The sequence below is a fragment of the Coloeus monedula genome (assembly GCF_965178545.1).
Source record: "Coloeus monedula genome assembly, chromosome: 6".
Taxonomy (NCBI): Eukaryota; Metazoa; Chordata; class Aves; order Passeriformes; family Corvidae; genus Coloeus; species Coloeus monedula.
Genome location: NC_138786.1, coordinates 30,064,366 through 30,083,374, shown reverse-complemented (window position 1 = coordinate 30,083,374; position 19,009 = coordinate 30,064,366). Strand labels below are relative to the sequence as shown.

Below are 19,009 nucleotides of genomic sequence, written 5' to 3'. Positions count from 1 at the left end.
CAGGGGTTGGAGTCACTGTTCTGTTCCTCCTTTTGCTTTTGAAGGCTGTTAGGGTTAGAGGGACACTTTGCATTTAATGGATTATAGTGATGCATTCATTTCTGCCACCAAACCATCATTCAGTGGCAAGCCTTAACACCCCCATGCAAAAAGGAGCCAGTGTGTCAGCATGACTTGTTCTTGCAAATATGCACGCAGTGCTCCAGATACCAAATGCTTCTTGAGAGCAGCTGAACCCCTTTTCTTACCATAAATCCCTCTGCAACTCAGGCAATTGGGCTTTTGAGAGCACAGATTTCACGTAAGTATTGGTGCACTGCAAAGCTGCTTAAAGTAGGGATAGAAAAGGGTTGTATTAGGGATGTGCAAACGTAGGTTGTGCACCCGTTGCAAGTTGGGCAGAAATGAAATACAAATGCATTGCTATTCAGGCTCAGATAATATGCTTAGCAAAGATGTACCATGCCTCTGGAATCTAAAGCTGTAGGAAGGATGTGGGAGCCATAGGCCCAGTAGAGTCAGTGGAGTGAAGACTTGCATCTTCCTCTCTGACAAAATGTTCATCTATATGTTGTACAACAATAAACATTTTGAGAAGCCTGCTAAAAGCAGCATTAGCCTGCCTTGTGCTTTGCTGAAGGGCAAAGAATGTACTTGTCAGTGCAGACAAACACAGTCATGCTGCTGGTCCCCAAGAGTCTGCTTTACTTACGTTTCAACAATACAGCTTGGGCTGTGCTCACTGGTGAAGGTCTGTCAGCAGCGACTTTTCTTGTCCTTGGTGGTTGCGTATCCAAGCTCCCCTTCTGCACAGTGGTGTGCCTGCCCACTTTGCCTCATTTGCTGTTGCCAGTACCTCCTGGGTACTGTGACACTGAGGTGTGATTAGCAGTAACAAAGAAGGCTTGGAGTGAGGAGTCTGGCCTTCTTGGAGGCCACAGGGGCTGTTTCAACCACTAGCAGTTTTACCAAAGTTGTTTCTTTGGCAAGGGCGTCCATATCAGCAGTCCTAGGTTTGGGCAGAGTGTGGTGGGACACGCAGTGTTTTGCTTTGTGTATTTCCAACCACTGGCAGCACTCGCCTGCTCTGAGCAGCCTCCCACTTCAGACCTGGTCATCCTTCTGCCACTTGTCTCTGGACCAAGCACTTGTTAGAAGAAACTGTAGTGAAGGTGATGAAATGACAAGCTAATATGAGAACACACGAAAAATTGCTTGTAACAGCAATGGGTTACTGTAGAGACTGGACTCATCCCTCAAGGCTCTTGTTGCTTTGGTAAAAGATGATAGAACACAGCATCTTCACTCAGTCATGTCATCGTGACAATAGCATGAGATAATACATCACCAAAAAAAGTGTCCTGATGCAGTAAGTTAGTGCTTGTTGACAAAATGGAAAGGTAAAAAAAAGAAAAATTAACAAGCTTTTCTATAAATAACCATTTAAGAGTAGTAATAACTCTTCCTCTGGGAAGTATATTGGAGCTAATGAAAACATATGACATGGTTGAAAACACCTCTGGTAATATCTGAAATATACATCACACCACCATAATATAAAGAAGTCATCTCTTCAGCAAGAGCAGATCCTGCTGCTGGATCTTCATGGTTTCTCACATACAGTGTATGTGCTTTTTTGGCCTGTAAGCTCCCACCTTCTTGATTGCTTCTTCTCTTTTTGTTTGTTGTTGTTTTGTTTTTTTTTTTTAATGCCCAGGGCACATCTTTTGTGTGTTGAAATGATTTGGTTTAGTGTATAGTTAGAAATGTCCCTGTCACACTCACTAATCCTATTGTAGAGAGTAAAGAATGAAAGAAACTGTATAAAAAAACCCCCTCTCCATTTTAATATTCTAGTTTTAGGGATTAAAAGTTCTGGCTGCTGGGTTGGTTGGTGTTCGGTGCTTTGGGGTTTTTTTGGGGGTGGGGTTTTTTGTTTGTTTGGTGGTGTTTTGTTTTGTTTTTTGTTTGATTGGGGCTTTTTTAATGTATAGTTACATCCAGCAGAAGCAGACAATTGGATGCCTCTAGGAATTCTATCAGCCAGGCACTGGGGCTGGGCAGTGCCCCACAAGATTGTGGGGGGACTGCAGAGCTGCTAAAACTCACTGCATCTCCTTCTGGAAGTAAACCAGCCAGCCACCACTCCTGCTTGTCACATAAATCCTTTTGCTGGCCTCCTTTTTCTCATCCTTGCGTCCTTCCCCTCCAAAAGGCCTGTATTCACATGCGGTTTGCAACTAAAACTGGGTCAGTTCTTCAAGGAAGGCAAACAAGGGGTGGCTGTTGGTTAAATTTGGTATTCGTGGGTATTCCTGTTGCTAGGCCAAGCTGACTTTACGGATGGATTGGGGAGCAAGCATTACACTGCTTTCCCCTTTCACAAGACAAGTCCAAGTCTCTGCATCCTGACTTGCTGAATTTGCGTGGGTCTCCGAGCAGCTTCTGGCAGCACTTGTACATTGCCATGGAAGGCCCAACCAGCATGATTGTGGTAGAGGTCGGGTTACTTGTTCTGGGTTTGTGTTGGAGGATTGTGCAGACCATACTGGTCCTGATTCACACAGCTGTGAGCTGTCCAACAACCTGTACTCATCAGATGAGAGCAGTGCCTCAGCTGTCCACTTCCCCTCTTGGTTTTATTTCCAGTCCACCTGGCTGCCAGGCCAAATTGTCCTTATCTGGTGGTTGTAAGCAGTCTTCTGCTCTGCCTTGCATCAGTAGCATCTTCCTGAAGCTGGAACACAGGGAGTGTCAGTGTTGTGCCTGAAAGCAGACCATGGGCTTGTGTCTCCTCATCCTTCAAGTTGTCCTGGGCCTCTTCAGCTCTACTTTGAATGATGGCTGAAAACAGCTGGGACAGAGAAGATTCCCAGGACTCAACAGTGCAAGTCATCTGTTCTTGCTGCCAGAAGTAAAAAAATCTTACCTTTTCTTGCTGATCTTCCAAGGGCATAGTGTGTTATAGGAAATTGAGTTACAGTGGGATTCATACACATGAAGGCACTGCTTTCCATGGCCTGAGTTTATATTGAACTTACCCTGCCCCAGCACATTTCTGCCTATGGCATAATTTGTTGAACTGAAAGGCATCTGTTTGGTTTTGGTTTTGTAATAAAATAGGTAACTTTTGCTCCAGTGTCTTGTGGTCGTTTCTTGTTGAATCTTGATTTCCAGTTAGCCCTACAGGGCTGTAGGAGAGGGAAGGGGACTCTCCTATTTGGAGAGTCAAGTGTCAGTCTGTGGTTGGGTTCGGAGGTCTGTGGTGTTTCTGCCCTGTGTGCAGGCTGAATTAAAACAAGCTCCAGAGTGCATCTCTGTGGTTTGATGACAGCTGATCTGCCCAGCCTGCTTAGAAAGGCTGTGAAGCTTCAGCAGGATTGTAGAGATGATTACAGAAGATGGGGCATGGGATCTCATAGCAGAATCTCCCCCACCATGGGTAGGAGATGGGCACTGCAGCTTGTATGTCCTCGCCCCTCCCTTTCACATGGGAGCCTTCATACTTTGTTTTGCAGGTCATGCCTTGCTACATGGGAGCCTGAAATAGTATCTTCTAGCTGTTGTCTAAAACATTTTAATCCTCAAAGATGGTAAGTAACAAGTCATGCTGGAAAGCTGCTGCTACTGTAAAACATAGATTTTTGTAGGCTACAAGGAAGTGGCATTCATCAGAGGCTGCACACTGTCCCCTTCAAGTGCGTTTGACCAGCTTTGTCATCATTGTAATTTCACTTGATTGCATGTAAATCTCTTGCAATGAATAAGGACACAACTTGTTTATGGCACATGGAAGGCAAGGCAGTTGCAGTCCCAGGGGAGGGTTTCTATTTGTATGGTAGTCACAGGCTGGATTATTAGTAGATGGCCAGAGAGGGCTCTGCTAAGTCTTCAGGTGCAAATTCAACAGTAAAAGAAGGAAATGCAGCTGGTGTGACAGCCAGTGTGCATCTATCAAGAACAAACTGGCAAACCAAGCTAATTTCCTTGTATTACCAAGGGTAACAAGTTCTTGGGCTAAGGGAAGAGCAGCAGCTGTCTCTGGAGTTCTGCAAGACTTAACTGAAAACAAAAAAAGGATCTTTTTCAAAAGAAAAGTCCAATTCCTTGGCCATGCTTCCTGGTTCTGGAGTTGACATGAGGTACCCCAAGAGGCCTTCACCCTTTTCCTGGCATTGCTGCCATTCTGTAAGCAAGTCTAAAGAACTGCAAAGGGCTTGCTTCTGCCTCTGCTTCTGACAGTGATGCCGCCAGAAGACTTTTCATTCTCTTCTTCCTCCCCCTGCCTTCTTTCCTCTTTTATGTAACATAACTAACAAAATCGACATGCAAAATGTTGACCTTCTGAATTCTCAGCAGCCAGCCCTTACGAGCCATTTCAGGCAAAATAACCTGGAAACTGTTCAAAAGCTGATATTAAGTTGGACAGAAGGATCTGCAGAAGTGATGCTCCTTAGTTTGGAAAACACCTTGAATAGAAAGAGGGTTAAAAAATGCCACCGTAGAAACCAGGAGTCTTAACAGGAAGTGTTTGTTACAGAGTGTTTGCCAGAAAACCCAAGACTGGTTACTTTGGGAAGCAATAATGCTTTCTGTAATTCTGCTGAGGGCCTCCTTACTGATCTTAATGGTGGGTTTTGTTTTGCAAAGGGGCCTTGCCTGTTCACTCCAGGAGTTGTCTAGCTGTCTAGTTGTTCAGAAAACACCACAAGCTCTGTGCTGTGTGTTGTAGCACAAACCTACATCCCCATCTCCTGCAAAAGCATAAATGAACATTGATTACACATTATGTTTTCTTTCAGCACCTTGGCACTTGGCTGGGGGTCTGCAGCTGAGGCAGAGGAACCATGGCCCCGTGGTGTGCTCAGCCAGCCCACACCCACAGGCCAGGCAGTGGTGGTGGGTGGCTCTCTGCCCCCAGCTGAGCTAGACCTGCACTGTGCTGCAGGCAGAGGGGCACACAGGGTGTACACTGGGTGATGAGGGAGGCAGCTGCTTGTGGCTCTAGTGGAGATTGAGTTTTCCACACCTTGCCTCCTCTCTGGTGCCAGCAGGAATAGCTCAAGTGTCCTGCATATATGACTCACAACTAGGTGGCCCTAGTTTGGTCCTCAGAGGGCTTTCTTGGTGCAAGGTGTGGGAGTCTGAAGTACAGATTAATACAGCTCACCTTATTAAAATAAAGAAATTCAGTGCCAGTACAAAACAGGTCCTTAACTCATTGCTTCATGGTGTGTGAACAAAGGACTCTGGTGAAACCGTTCTTCTGTAGCATCTCAGTGCTGTGCTTCAAGCACTTAAAACTGCAAAAAACTTAAAAACTGCAGTTTGAGTGCCCAGTGTCTCATTTCACAGCACAGCTTTGGTGTTGCATAGCACAAAGTGCCACTGCTCTCTCCTTCAGTCATGATTTTGGCTGGGACCACTGAAGTGATTCCTGCTGGCTTCACCATGTCAGAAAAGAGCTGACACAGCATCTGACTGGAGAGAGAGCTATTTCTGAAGTGACTTGGATGTTCCCACTCTGAGCTGGCAGGTTGTCTCAGAGAAAGCTGTGTGAAGGTGGCTGAGGCTGGATTTGTTCAGCTGCAGCTTGCCCCATGAATGTTGGAGCCATCAGCATTCCAGTATCTCTTCCAGTATCACTGGTGAATACATTCTTCTCCCCAGACTTGGGATGACTGGACAATAGTATCCCCTTTATCTCAAGTTCCTGTCACAGTCCAAATTCCAGTTAGCAGGCATATTTGGGGAAGGGTGGGTTTCCATGGTTGCAGATGGACAAGGTTTCTTTGCAGTCTGCTACAGTGGGTAAAAGTCCTCTGATAATTTTAGCAATGTTTAAGCCATTAACTTGAAACAATTTTAACAGCTCCAGAGATGCAAAAATTTGCTTTTAGGTTGGGCTGCAGGTGAACAAATCCAGCCTCAGCCACCTTCACACAGCTTTCTCTGAGACAACCTGCCAGCTCAGAGTGAGAACATCCAAGTCACTTCAGAAATAGCTCTCTCTCCTCAGCCAGATGCTGTCTCAGCTTTTATCTGTGATAGGGAAAGAGGCAAACCCTGTGAGGTGGGTACTGTCTCTTTGTCCTTACTCAAGTGAACTCAGCTGTGGTAACTCCCCTGCTGGGGAACTACCATTCATACATAGCCTGAAGGTTTTCATCTCTGCTGATGGGCCATAATGGACTCAAGTGCAATAATGTTTGTGCAGCTATATCATCTTAGAAGGTGTCAAAGACTCCCAAAGTGATCCACAGCACTACATCATCCAGTTTAAACTCCCTGCCCCAGGGAAGGTACCTGGGTGTTCCTACCTGAACCATATACACCCAACAGATGTGTTTTGGGGATTGCTCCCCACCACTTCTTCGGGAGTTCCCCCACCACCCAATGGATCCAGTCTGTAGCCATCACTTTGACCAAGAGACATCAAAATTGCAACAACCAAGTCTCATTGTGAGGCCTACAGGTGAGACCTCTTATCCTTTCCTTCTCTTTCTTACGCATTTTCTTAAGTAGTATTTTTATGCTTTTATATTGCCATATCACTATATGTAGTAACCAAAATGGCTATGTAGCTGTTTTACAGTGCAACCAAATGGTTCTACAATAAACCCTACATGTGTGTATTTACAAACACCACTCATTCAGTGTCATTTCACTCTAATTCACCCCACAAGACCTATTAGTAAGAACCTGGGCTACCCTTGCCTTCTGCAGTGGGTTCTAACACAAGCGTTCAGATATCTGCTGCAAGCTTTTTCTCCTCAAAATGCACTTGGGTACCAGACCTTTGTAAAGTGAGTTAATCTAAAGTACTTAGACTCCAAAAAACCAAAACATCAAATATAAATGGATTCAGAGTAGGCAAGATCTGTGAAAAGATGTCCTAAATGATAAAAGAGACCTGGGGGCTGATAAAAGGAGTCAAAGCCCAAATAAGAAACTATCCTGCTGCAATAGAAATGAAGGGAGTGTAAGTAGAGATCAATAAAGTGGTTCAAGAGCTCTTCAACAGCCTGAAGCATAAGAGGAAAAAATACGAAATGTGGGATGGGTGTTGGAGCATTGCAGACTGCACAATGAAGTGCCAAGGGACTTAAAGAAAACATGGCAACATCACCTAACTAGTGATGAAGAAAAACTTAGAGAATTACAGACCTGATATCTCTCTCTGAAAACTTAAAGGAGCAAGTTACTGACTAGTTATTCTCTAATCCTATAAAGATATATAAGTTTGTAAATAAATGGCAGGAATGGGTTTGTTGAGGTTTCACTGAGGACAAATCTTTTCAAACTAATTTGATTCCATTCTTTGACAGGATAACTCGCCTTGTGGCTAGGGGGGAACAGCACTAGATGTGATATGTCTTGACTTTGGAGAGGCTTCTGGCACTGTCCCAGAAGACATTCTCCTAAGCAAGCCGAGGAACCGCAGCCTATTAAGATTCACAATACGTTGAGTTCAGTGTCAGAGAGCTTTCTGGGGAAATCTTCCCAGTGATGGTCCAGAGTCCCAATCTAGTCAGTATTTTCAGCAGTAACTTTTGGAAATTGCTTTGTTATAAATTTTCCTGGTGATATCCAATGTGGGGTGGAGTATTGGGAGGCCTGGGGGAGGTGTCTGTCAGCACCTGTGGAGGGTAGGATGTGAATGGTTGGTAAGTTGAAGAAACAATCCCAGTCAACAAGATGAGTTTCAGCAGAGGCATGGGATGACCTGCCATGAGGCAGCTGTGAGAATGTGGAAACACAAAGTGAGATCCTCTGGGCAGCAGTCCTGTAGAAATGGCTTCTCAGAGGCTGGAAAAAGAGAAAGTGGAGAACCTGGAGGACTGTGCCCCATACAAAATCCTCTTACTATAAGGATAACAATGACCTGTTTTCTTTGCCCTTGTCAATAAAACAAGAAGAAAAAATTAGCGATGCCAACAGAAATCCCACAATTGGCTTTGCTTTCATTTCTGCCCAAGATGCTCCAGAAGAAGAGGAGGCAATCAAATCTCTTCTGGTAGCTTTAAGGGCTTATTTGGACACCCCTTCTGTTAATAGAGACACAAAAGTGCTCTGTACAGTATGTCTTAGTGCCAAGGATGTGCCATGGGGACTTTCTGAGGACACCTTTGAAGCTTTTGTGTTGAGATGTTATTCCCTCTACAGCTTTTTCATACACCCAGCTTGTACTCATAATTCCTATGGAATGGAACCAGTGTTTCTGTAATGGAAGCTTATTTTCTTCTACAGCAGAGGCATCTTCCTGGGAAGGTATTTGTAACTTCACAACTTACACCCTAAAATAAAGTCTTTGAAGGGTTTTTTTCTTTAATTACCCAAATTTCATACATGTTTCAAAGTACTTCCTAGGCCTGTGGAGTTTTTTATTGCATTCTTGAAACTGGGCCAATTTCTGAGTGCATGCCAGCAATGACTAGTAGGTGGGTCACAATAATTCTTTGAGCCACAGCTCCCACTCAGCTTGCCATGTACATGGCAATAGCAATGGTACAGCCTGGGACATGGGCGATTGCTTACATTTAAGTGCAGTGGGAGCATCTGCTGAGCTCATCCACCTCACACCATGCCTTTAGACTCCATGTCTAAGCTCAAACTACACCCTAGGGCACATGTGGCTAAGTGCAATGTGGAAAAGGCACCAGGGGTATCTGCTGTTGGCAGTGGGGCAAAAGTATAAGCAAACCCCACCAGTCACCTGTAGGAATGCCCTGGGGCTGGTCTGCCCACCTATCTCTGGGCAAAGCACAGACCTCCTGGGTGAAGGGAAGGCAGAGAGGAGGGGTAAATCTACTCATGGTGTTAATAATCTATGAATTTTAAATGCCTCATTTAAATAGCAGGAAGCACTTAATCCCCTCCTGCTGCAGAGGCAGGTTGGGAGCACTGTGTGCTCTGCTGGGCGCTAAGCGGCACTGGCACAGCTCTGTCATTAGCAAGCTGGCTGCTGCTGGCACATGCACACGGATGACAACGTCTTTTAAAACATTTTTTTTCTTCTAATACTCCAAAGGTTATTCTTGGTGACAAGTGCTTTCCAGCTTGTGGCCGGGGCTGAGCAACTGCTGCTCCCATTTGTGCAGGCTGGCTCCTCCTCCACTGAGGCCATATTCAAGCACAACCAGATCTCTCAGATGCCTTTCTGTTACCATCTAGATCTATACCTATGTCCTGCTGTGCTGTCGAGAGGTGGATGAGGTGAACTGTAGGTGAACAAAGGTCTTGTTGCCTCTTGTTTATCTCACCAGTGTCCAGGTACAACAATACCAGGTGTCCTCCAAAATGTTTTCCCAAATCAAAGGGCTATGCTGGTGGAGATGTGCAGGTAGGCATCATCCCACTACAGCAGCTGAAGCCTGAAGAGTCACATGCAGCTGATGGGGGCTTCTCCTCACACATGGTGCTGTGAAGAGGCATCCCGTTGGTACTTAGGGATGGAGAGTAGTGGAGGGGTGCTTCTATGCCAGGGACAAATGACTTACAAACCAGTCCAGCAGCCCCAGACACGGAATAGGCATCACAGAGTATTTTTGTGGTTTGTCTGAGCTTGTTCAGAAGAGCCCTGATCACACCAACACCACAGTAATTGCCAGAAAGGTGACAAAATCCAATCCACGTGCTGCAACTGCCTCCTTCCTAACTTAAAACCTTTGCTCAGACACTTCCATTTCTCACTGCACTGTACCACAACAGATTGCTGATGCTTGCACACTTCTCTGACTCATCCCAGCCTTCGCTGGCTTGGCCCCCTTTGGTCCTAGATCTAAGCCTCAGAACCTGTGGGAACCAGAATACCTCTGTGCAGCAGTGGCAGCAAACCAGCCCCACAGGGTCCCAACCCCCCCCCCCCCCCCCCCCCCAGTCCCATCACTGGAGTCAAAGGCAATGAGCCAGAGCCAGAGCTGGAACTTCTGTGTTTCCCCTCAGGTCAGAAGTAGGTGTGGGCAGGAGCCATCCAGCAGGGCAGGAGGTGGGAAGTGACCCCACAGGCCTGTGGAAGGAGGTGAGAGTGTGCAGGACTCAGTAGGGCAGTGATCTCTTTGTGGCTTTGCCAAGCTCTGGCTGCCCAAGGAAGCAATGTCTAGGGCAGCCTTCCCACGGCTGCTCTGCCAGGGCTGCCATTCCTACTGCACGAGTGCCCAACCGGGAATCCTTCCAGCCCCAGCTGGGCATTTGGCATTGCACTGTGAGGTGCCCAACCCCCTGTCTCTCCTGGAACCCCGTAAGTGGGTCCCATGCCGTCAGGCAAAGATGGGAGTCTGCAGTTATGGGCTGCACCAGCTGCCCCTATGCTGCAGAGGGCAGGTAAGAACAGTTCTAGCTAAAGGGCCACTGTAAAGGGCACTTCTATGGTCAGGTGTCCAAATACAAGTGGAAAAAATCAAGTCAGTGATGATGCTGGGTGAAGAGGCAGCATGGTACTGACCAAAACTGGGACACAGTTCCTGGAGAGATTTTGGGGGACTTCTTTACCCAAAGGCTGATTTTTGACCAGCACCCATGCAGTGCAGCATCACCAGGCCAGCAAAACCTGTGGGGTGCTGTGGGTGCCCTCTGTGGCAACAGTGGTGGGAAGGCAGCCAGAGGTACCATTGGCCCCACACCATGCACGGCCCTTAGAGGATGTCCCTGTACTGTGGTAGGCCTCTGGAACAAAGCAGCTCCTTTGATCGCCTTGGCTTTTCCCTCCTGATGTCAGGATGTGTTATTTACTCTCAACCACAGCAGTGATGCAGGGGAGGAGGCAGAAAGGGAAGATGTGCAAAGCCCAAAGCACGAGGGCTGCTGGGAGGGGCCAGCTGCTGTAATTGCAGGCTGCCATGGGAAGCTGATGGGAGAAACAAAGGGGAAGATCAGCAGCAACAAAAACAGCAGTGAAACATCCTCTCTGCCAGCTAGGCAGGATCAAGTGCTCCAGGGTCCTCCCAGTAGTACCCAACTGGAGGGCTGGGATCAAGAGGTGGGGGGGCAAACCAGCCAGAGCCATTGCAACCAAGTCCAGGCAGCTGCCCCAGGGAAAACAGAAGCAAGCAGATAGCTAGACCCAAAATGAAACATAACAGCTTCAGGAAAAAAAAAAAAAAAAATCCCCAAAGGCACCAAACCTGTTGGGTTTTCTTTTAGCTTGCGTATTTTTTAATGGAGTAAAAAAGGAAAATAGAAGGAACATGCCATAGATGTCAGCCTGGTGCAGATCACCCTTCTGCATGGAGGGCACCAGGGGCCCCATACAGTTCCCTCATGGCAGCCAGTCCCACCCCCCCTCCTCTTCCCTGCAGTCAGCTGGAGAAGGAAGTGGATGAAGAGCACACGGTGGATACAGCACAAGCACAGAAGAAGAGCACAGCAGCGCCGCAGGCCGGCCTTTAGCCAGGGATGGCTATGCTGGCACGGGTAAAATAAAAGTACCGCAGATTCTCTATGTCCCAATTAAAAGGTGCAACAGTAACAATCTCCCCTTGAGAGCTGCACTTTAAACCCACACAAAAAACATTTGGGGACTCTTGTAATTTTTCTTTTACTGTCCCACATGTGAGCTCTGGGGCTGATGGGCAGCGTGGCAGTGGCAGCAGCTGCTCTTGGTGGCTGCTGGCACTACTGCAGTCAGAAGGACCAGCAAGCTCAACAAGAGCCTGGCCTCAGGGTCTCTTGCCCATCTTTTTCAGACCCTTCCCAAAAGGCATGGCAAAGGGAGGTAAGGAGGCAGATGTCAGGTGCTTGTTAGCTTCAAACCCAGTGGCTTTCACTCATTGTGGGCTCCCACCAACAAAGCTCTGGCTGCTCATCTGAGGAGGATCCCTCTTCTCTGCCTCATGCATACACATTTATATAGAGAGAGATATCTGGTAAACATTCTGTATGAAAATAAATAGTTCATCTGTGAGGTAAGAACCATCGTTGCCTCCATCTAGTCACCTGCTATGTTACATCTCTTTTTGTCCATGACAATCTTGTTCCCACTGCTGTTTCCCTAACCCATGGGCACCTCCTCCCTGCCTCCTGGGGCAGCCAAAAGCACGACAGCAGGCAGAACTGTATCTTTTGGCAGCCCCTCTCTTTACTTGCTGCCTCCCAAATTTTGGCTTATTTTAGGGAACCTGATGAAAATGGTTCCCTTTTACAGCACCTGTTTCTTGACAGAAGAAATGATCTTCATCTCAAAAACACTTTACAAAGAGTAGGATTTTAATTTTCTCTTCCAGGGCCCTCAATTAAGAAATATGTGTCTAGATAGCACTGTTTATATAGATATAGGTATAGTTTTTATTTATTTTATTACCAACCCAACATTTCAATTTGCAGCTGTTGATGTAACTCATGACATACTCTCATGGTGGTGGTGGCTATTCTTCTTTATCCTTAAAAAGAAATGCATTTCAAATTAAAATTATGCTTTTTTTGTTTATCTGGTGTTCCTAAAAGGTACTTGAGATGACGCAGGAGTCCTGATGTGGGTGGCAGTTTTTAAGCCTGTACCTGTCAATGGCCTGGAGACCACCTGCAAGGTGCGGGTGCTGGGAAAACTGGGGTAGCAACTGAATGGAAGGGCAGCCACACCACAGCTCTGGGTGGGATGGTGCTGGGAACATATGGGAACGCTATCCAGGTTTTCCTGAATTCATTTCCACCTCTTAGCAGGAGGACCATGCAGCAAACCTGCCACCACCACCATCCCAAGGAACCAGCGCTGCTCCCCCCAGAGCATGCTGTTTTATTTCTTTAACAGTTGTAAATTAACATCATTTTCTCTCCCTGCAGTACCACAAGCTCAAAGTTAATTATACAAAGAGAAATGCCATAGTCAAAATATACATGACACGCATTGTATTAAGAGGGTTGGGGGTTTTTTTTCCTTCTTTTTTTTCTTAGCCCAGGCAGGTGATTGAGATGCTACATGCTCCAGCCTTTATCACTAAATGTGTGTGACTGTGTGTCTGTGTTTGTATTAAAAATATATCAGTCTTGTGATGTTCTTAAAAAAGAAAGAAATGGAAGGCGGCAGGGGAGGGAATGGGTCATAGTGAAAAAGTTTTTCGACTGTGTGTCTTCAGAAATACACATGTTCAATTCCAGCACTGACGGCAGCTTGAAGCTTTGAGTTTAAATTTGTAACATTTTTCGGATTAAGTAGTTTAAAAAAATCAATCAGCGTGCTCCCCCATGAACCAAAAAGCAACAAGCAAACAGAAAAAAAAAACACAAAAAAACCACAAATTCCTGAACCAGACTTCTGTAATTCTCAACCAGTAAAAATAAGGAAACATCTCCTTACAGTGGAGGGGTGCTCAGCAGGAAAGGAGACAACCCCTGTGGGAGAGGTGGCCTTTGGAGATGGTTGAAACTTCATAATTTCATTGAATAGGGTCAGTGTCTGGGTTTATTGTGTTTTATTTCAACACTTGCCATTGTTGCTTTCTTTTGTACCATTTTTGGATGGATTTTGTCCCTTTGTTTTTTTCCCTCTCTGATGGTTTTGCTCTTCTTGGCACGCAGCTGTCCGACCGTCTGGGCAGTGGCAGCCCCCACAGCCAGCCATACCCTCCAGTGAAACCACGCTTCCAGGACTGGTGTCCGGTGAGGTAACGGAGGAGGGGGTCCCTCCCCCGGCAGCACCGTCCCTCCACCGCCTAAAACCCCTTGATGTAGCAATAGGCCTCCAGGGTGGCGAAGAGGATGTAGAGCAGCCAGAGGCTGACGAAGAGCAATGTTGTGGCCACTTTGCACCCCCGGGGGCCGCCCAGCTCCCCCCCAAGGTGGGGTCGCCGGCGGTAGAGGAGGACGCTGATGCAGATGAAGGCGAAGATGGTGAAGAGGGTGACAGAGAACGCCAGGGTGCCTGCTGACACCTGGAACTCCTGCCCCTGCGACGCCCAGTAGATCGCTGCCACTGACCACGCCAGCCCGATGCCCAGGAAGACGTTGACAGCATTGCTGCCTGTGACATTGGTGATGGAGGCGTCAGCATACATGTCCTGGATGGCTGCGGCTTTGCTGGCGAAGGTGTCTGGGGTTGAGGGAGAAGGGAAGGAAAAATCACTGGGGGTCCAACAGGAGAAACAGACAACACTTCATGTCTGGGGAACAAGGGAGGCTCAGGTGTGGCACCGACCAGGTTAGGACGCAGACCAAGAGGTGCACAATCCCCTCCTAGGTTCAGAGATCCCATGTTGCAACAAAGCATGGTGCAGACCTTGCCTGGGGACAGGGCTTTGAGGATACCCTTCCCAGCTTGAACCCCATCCCATGACAGCTTCTCCCCTGAAACCAGGAGTATCTCCAGAGGACTCATCTCCCACCCCATCCCCTCCCTGTGGCCGACCTACCTGGTACAGAAGTGCCGAAGGCGACGAAGATGACGGCAGTCACTGAGTCCTTGAGGCCAATGGTGCAGCCAAAGTGGGAGGCGAGGTCGCCGATGACCGCTGTGAGCATGCCGATGATGAGGATGGAGACAACGAAGCAGGCCCAGCCATTGCAGTACTCAGTGGGGGGCACGCAGGCAAACAGCACCTTCCAGAAGACGGTCAGGAAGTGCATCACGTAGTCAAAGCAGGACGGCAGGCGCTCCTCGCCGGACTCATCCTCATCCTCATCACCTGCTGCAAACAACATGGAAGGAGAGATCCAGCATTCATTCCACTGGGACAAGGTGGTATGGCACTGGCCATGACAGTAAACTCAAGCCACAGCAGGTCCTTCAGTGATGGGTGAGGCTTGGCAAAAAGAATGCCTTCCAGCCACCCCAGACCCCGCAGGGATGGGGAGTGATGGAGTGGGGTGTTGTACCCACAGAGGGCCAGCCCTGTGCCCATCCACAGGCAGTCACATAGGAGGTAGTCATCCTGTGGAGATCACTGTTGAGTGGCATGAAGAAATTATACAGGCAAGTGATGTTCTGGGCCAAAACTAGCAGAAAGTAATAGAATTGGGAAACTGGAGAGATCTCTTGATCTTCCTGCTCCAGAGCATGGGCTGGACCATCCACTGCCTCCTCTATAGCTGGGTGGAAAACACCCCTTTGGGACAGATGCCAAACCATCGAGGAAAGGTTAAGAAAGATGTCCAAGTGCCATTAATAGCATAGATGTGCCTAAAATAACTTCCCCACAGCTGGCTCTGAAAGCAGTGAGCTCTCTCAGGCAACAGCTAGCAGGTCTCTGGGCCTTTTCCTTTACCAGCTGCTGCCTCATGAGGCAACATCTCCAGTCTGCATGTGATAACCCTCCCTACTCCCAGGAACTCTACTGGCTATGACAGGACAGGACAGGACATCTTCCAGTAGGAGCTGCCTGCACTGGCCAGGATCCCAGCCAGGATGGGATTTTGCTGCCTGTACACTACTCATCACATCACCAAAGCAGCAGGAGCACTGCCAGCTGATGCAGTCTTTGAACACTGGCCTTCAGGAGGGCTCTGCACCAGAAGATGGATCTCCCAGGCTCCTCACTAATGCACCTGCAAAAGCCCACTATATTTGGAGCAGAGGAGCTCTTCGGACTGGCTTTGATGATGGGTGACCACAGCCGAGCATCACTGACCAGGGAGATGCTGTCATTCCAGGCTGCATGAACCCTGTGGATGTTCATGTGGATTTTCTGATGTTCCCCTCACCTGCGCTCACAGTAATGGCCTCCATGAACTGGTCCCTCCAGGAATGTGTCCCTACAACCAAAGCCAGGTTTGTCTTCTTAATCAGCTTGTCCACGGTGCTCTGTTGTGGGAATAAAGATGCACAGCAATTAAACCAGCTGCTAGTGGGCAAGGATGATCTTGCAGTGCACTGTGGTCTCACAGACCCTTTTGGAACTGTGGAAATGTCACAAGCACTCTCCTACCAGCTAGATATGTCCATGACTGGAGTTGAGCCCACCTTCTCCCTGGACTGGCTGACCCAAACCTCACCAGAGCCAGCTTGTTTGCCACACCTCAATCCTGATAAGGTTTCTTCTTCTTCCCTCAACCCTGCCTCACCAGAGCCAGCTTTGTTCCTGCCTTCTCTTGCCCACAGGCTTCTTCTGCTTCCAGCAGGACCTTCTTGCCTTTCTCCCTCCACCTCCACCAACTAACCAGCAGCTGCTACTTTTGACATCTCCTGTAGACTTCACCGACCCTTTACTCCATTACATACTTCTTTTCCTCTTTCAACAGCCCTTTCCCTGCACATCCTGCCCCCTCAGTCCTGCTCTCTGAGGCTGCTCGACAGTGCCACATGGCTTTCCCCTCCTGGAAGACCCCTAGGACACCTACTGACCTTGAACTCATAGGACTCCTCAATGATGACTTCCAGTTTGGGGTGTTCGCCGAGTATTGGTTTGCCCATCTCTGCAATTCTCTTGGCTTCCTCCTCTTCAACTGTCATCTTCCTCTCAGCCACCTCTGTGAAAGCAAGGCCAACACCAAGCTGTGGGCAGCAGCCTGCACCTCCAGGGCACCATGGGGGCTTGTCTGCAGGGCCTGAGCAGGGGCTTCTGCAGTGCCCTCACAGCTTGCTGAGCTCATGCAGCACTTTGGGGGACAGTGGTGGGGGGCAGTGGTGGGGTGACCACAGAAACAAAGGACCAAGATTTCTGAATACCAGTCACCAAGAATGTAGGCAATGTGTTTTTAATTTATTAAAAAAACCCAAAACCCTTGAATGTTTCTTCAGTCTGCGTTGGTGCTCTCGGTTGACACACACCCTCCCATCACCCCTGCAGCAGCCACAGCTTTGGTGAGACCAAGGTACCAAATCATTCTGCCATTTGGCAGAAGTGCCCTTTAAGATGCTTCTAAAACCCTGACATGCTCCCTGATTTGAATAACAAGAGACAGAACCCTTTTTTCCCCCTTTGAGTAGAAAACCATGGTTGGCACCTTGTGCACTGATTGCAGTGCTTGATCTGACACTCAAGACACAGATAGTCACAACCACATGTAAACCACATGTGAACTGGAAAAATTAACAAGAAGAAGTAATGAAACAAGTAGTTTTATCCTTTCATAATGCTGTGAGGGTGCTGAGGCACTGGAACAGGTTTTCCAGAGAAGATATGAATGCCCCAACCCTGGAAGCTCAAGGCCAGGTTGGATGTGGTGTTGAGCAACCTCAGGAAAGGTGTCCCATGGGAGGGGGGTTGAAACCAAACCAGGACCCCGGGTCAGCAGCATGCTGAGATGACCCTGTGTCAGGCTCAATCTTGCTGGTGACCCAGCTAACCCAGCAAAGTGCCTCAAGAGGGTCCTGGTTGCCCACATGGGAAAGAGCATCCCAACCAGCTGGAAGGGTGCCCTGGCAGTGTCCCTAGGCCTGACCCAGATCTCCTCTTCCACCCACATGCCCAAGTGTAGGCACACGCTGATGTGCTCTCTGTAAAACTTGGACATCTCAAGAAAGGGGCTGGGTTTCCCCTGGCTTTCCTGTGCATGACCAGTCAGGGTGTACAGCTGCAATACGGGGTCCAGCTGAGCCTGGGAGTGGGAGCTGGAGCTGGAGCTCTTAAGAATCTGGGAGGTTCTTAACAACCTGGGAGGGCATATCACAAAGGCAGAGCATCTTGTTCTGGCTAAGCAGTGGGTCAGATGCTACCTGAGATTTCCTGCAGAGGTTACAAATGCCCAGGTAATGCCTCAGATGTGATTAATTCCATGTGGACTCTAGCAGATCTCATACTTCACACCAAAAATCACATGGAAATGATGCAGTCCCAGCGAAATCTATTTATAAACTTTGACTTCTCTCTTCAACTGCCTGGCTAGATTGACTGCAAAGACTGTAAACCTTGCAAGACCTGCAGATTTTATAAAACATACAATAACTCATGTGGCAGGTGACATTATTATAACCCATCACAGAAACAGGAAAGTTCCATCCATCACTTGAAATCAATGATGTACATCAAAACCATCACTGCCTAGCTCCAAGACACCATAGTCTGGATTTAGGAATCCCCGTAAACTTAGAAAAAATTTACAGAGACAGAGCAGCACAGCACCTGGAGAAGAAGGGCAGTGCAGGATGCTGGGGGGGCAGGGGGCACATTTTTTCACTAGAAGGGTAGTTAAGCATTGGAATGGGCTGCCAGAAAGGTGGTGGAGTCACCATCCCTGGAAGAGATCAAGAAACAACTGGACGTGGCACTTAGTGCTATAGTTTTGACATGGTGGTGTTTGGTTAAAGGTTGGACTCAATGATCTTGGAAGTCTTTTCCAACCTTTATGATTCTATGAGTGGTTGATTCTATGAAAATGTTCTGCTTTACACTACACTTGGACTCATGAACTGATGATTATCAAGATTATCAAGAACAAGATTCAAGGTACTTATATTCACTGGACAAGGAGTCAGATATAATGTACATCCTTTTCTAAGACAGAACGAGAAAGTCCAGTCTCCACCTGGGAGTGTGTGAAGATGACTAGGTGTGTCCATTGAAAATGCTGGTGCTCACACATCAGTTGACATGGCACATATGTATGTGACTTTGCTTCTGTCTGAGCTCCCCATAACCTGAAGGTCAGGGGCGAAGGCACCCTCAGCTTCACAAAGCCCAGCTTGGCAGATGAGCTGAGCGCATGCTGGCATGTGCTGACAATACAGAGCTGAGCAAAAGCACTATGGCCATCCCAGCAGGGTTGCAAAGCCCAGGCTTGGTGACAGTCTGACTCGCTACAGCCTTCCCTGGAATAACTGCATCTGAAAAGCTGCGGTCACAGTTGCGAGCGCAGTCCCTTAGGCTCCCACTCCCTGGCTGCAGTTGCAGAGTGGAGAAAGCAAATGTCTGGAATCTGAGGAGATGCTCTGGAAAAAGGGAGGATCAGGCAGAATTTCCTCAGCTTAACAACTCCAGCAGAAATGATACAATGAAACCTCAGTCCCCAATCTAACTGATTTGACAAAAGCCTTTGGCATGGTAAGAGAACACAGAGCCTCACGCAAATGTTATGCCTCTAGGCGAGGCTGAACTGCAGGCAGGTCTGTAGGCACATGCAGTGCAGCAAGCTTTCTTATCTC

The 19,009-nt window shown here is 47.8% G+C and overlaps 1 protein-coding gene across 2 annotated transcripts in view; it reads right to left on the bottom strand.

Moving 5' to 3' along the window:
* Window positions 1–13,359: 13,359 nt before the first annotated feature.
* The window catches only part of SLC8A3 (solute carrier family 8 member A3), a 112,766-nt gene continuing 107,116 nt past the window's right edge, over window positions 13,360–19,009 (bottom strand). For both annotated transcript variants that reach the window (XM_082283045.1, XM_082283046.1), the window contains 4 exons: window positions 16,271–16,395; window positions 15,631–15,730; window positions 14,343–14,618; window positions 13,360–14,023 (listed from right to left, as the gene is read on the bottom strand). In XM_082283045.1, the coding sequence (XP_082139171.1) occupies window positions 13,647–14,023; window positions 14,343–14,618; window positions 15,631–15,730; window positions 16,271–16,395 (878 nt within the window). In that variant the 3' untranslated portion in view covers window positions 13,360–13,646. The remainder of the gene's footprint in view (window positions 14,024–14,342; window positions 14,619–15,630; window positions 15,731–16,270; window positions 16,396–19,009) is intronic.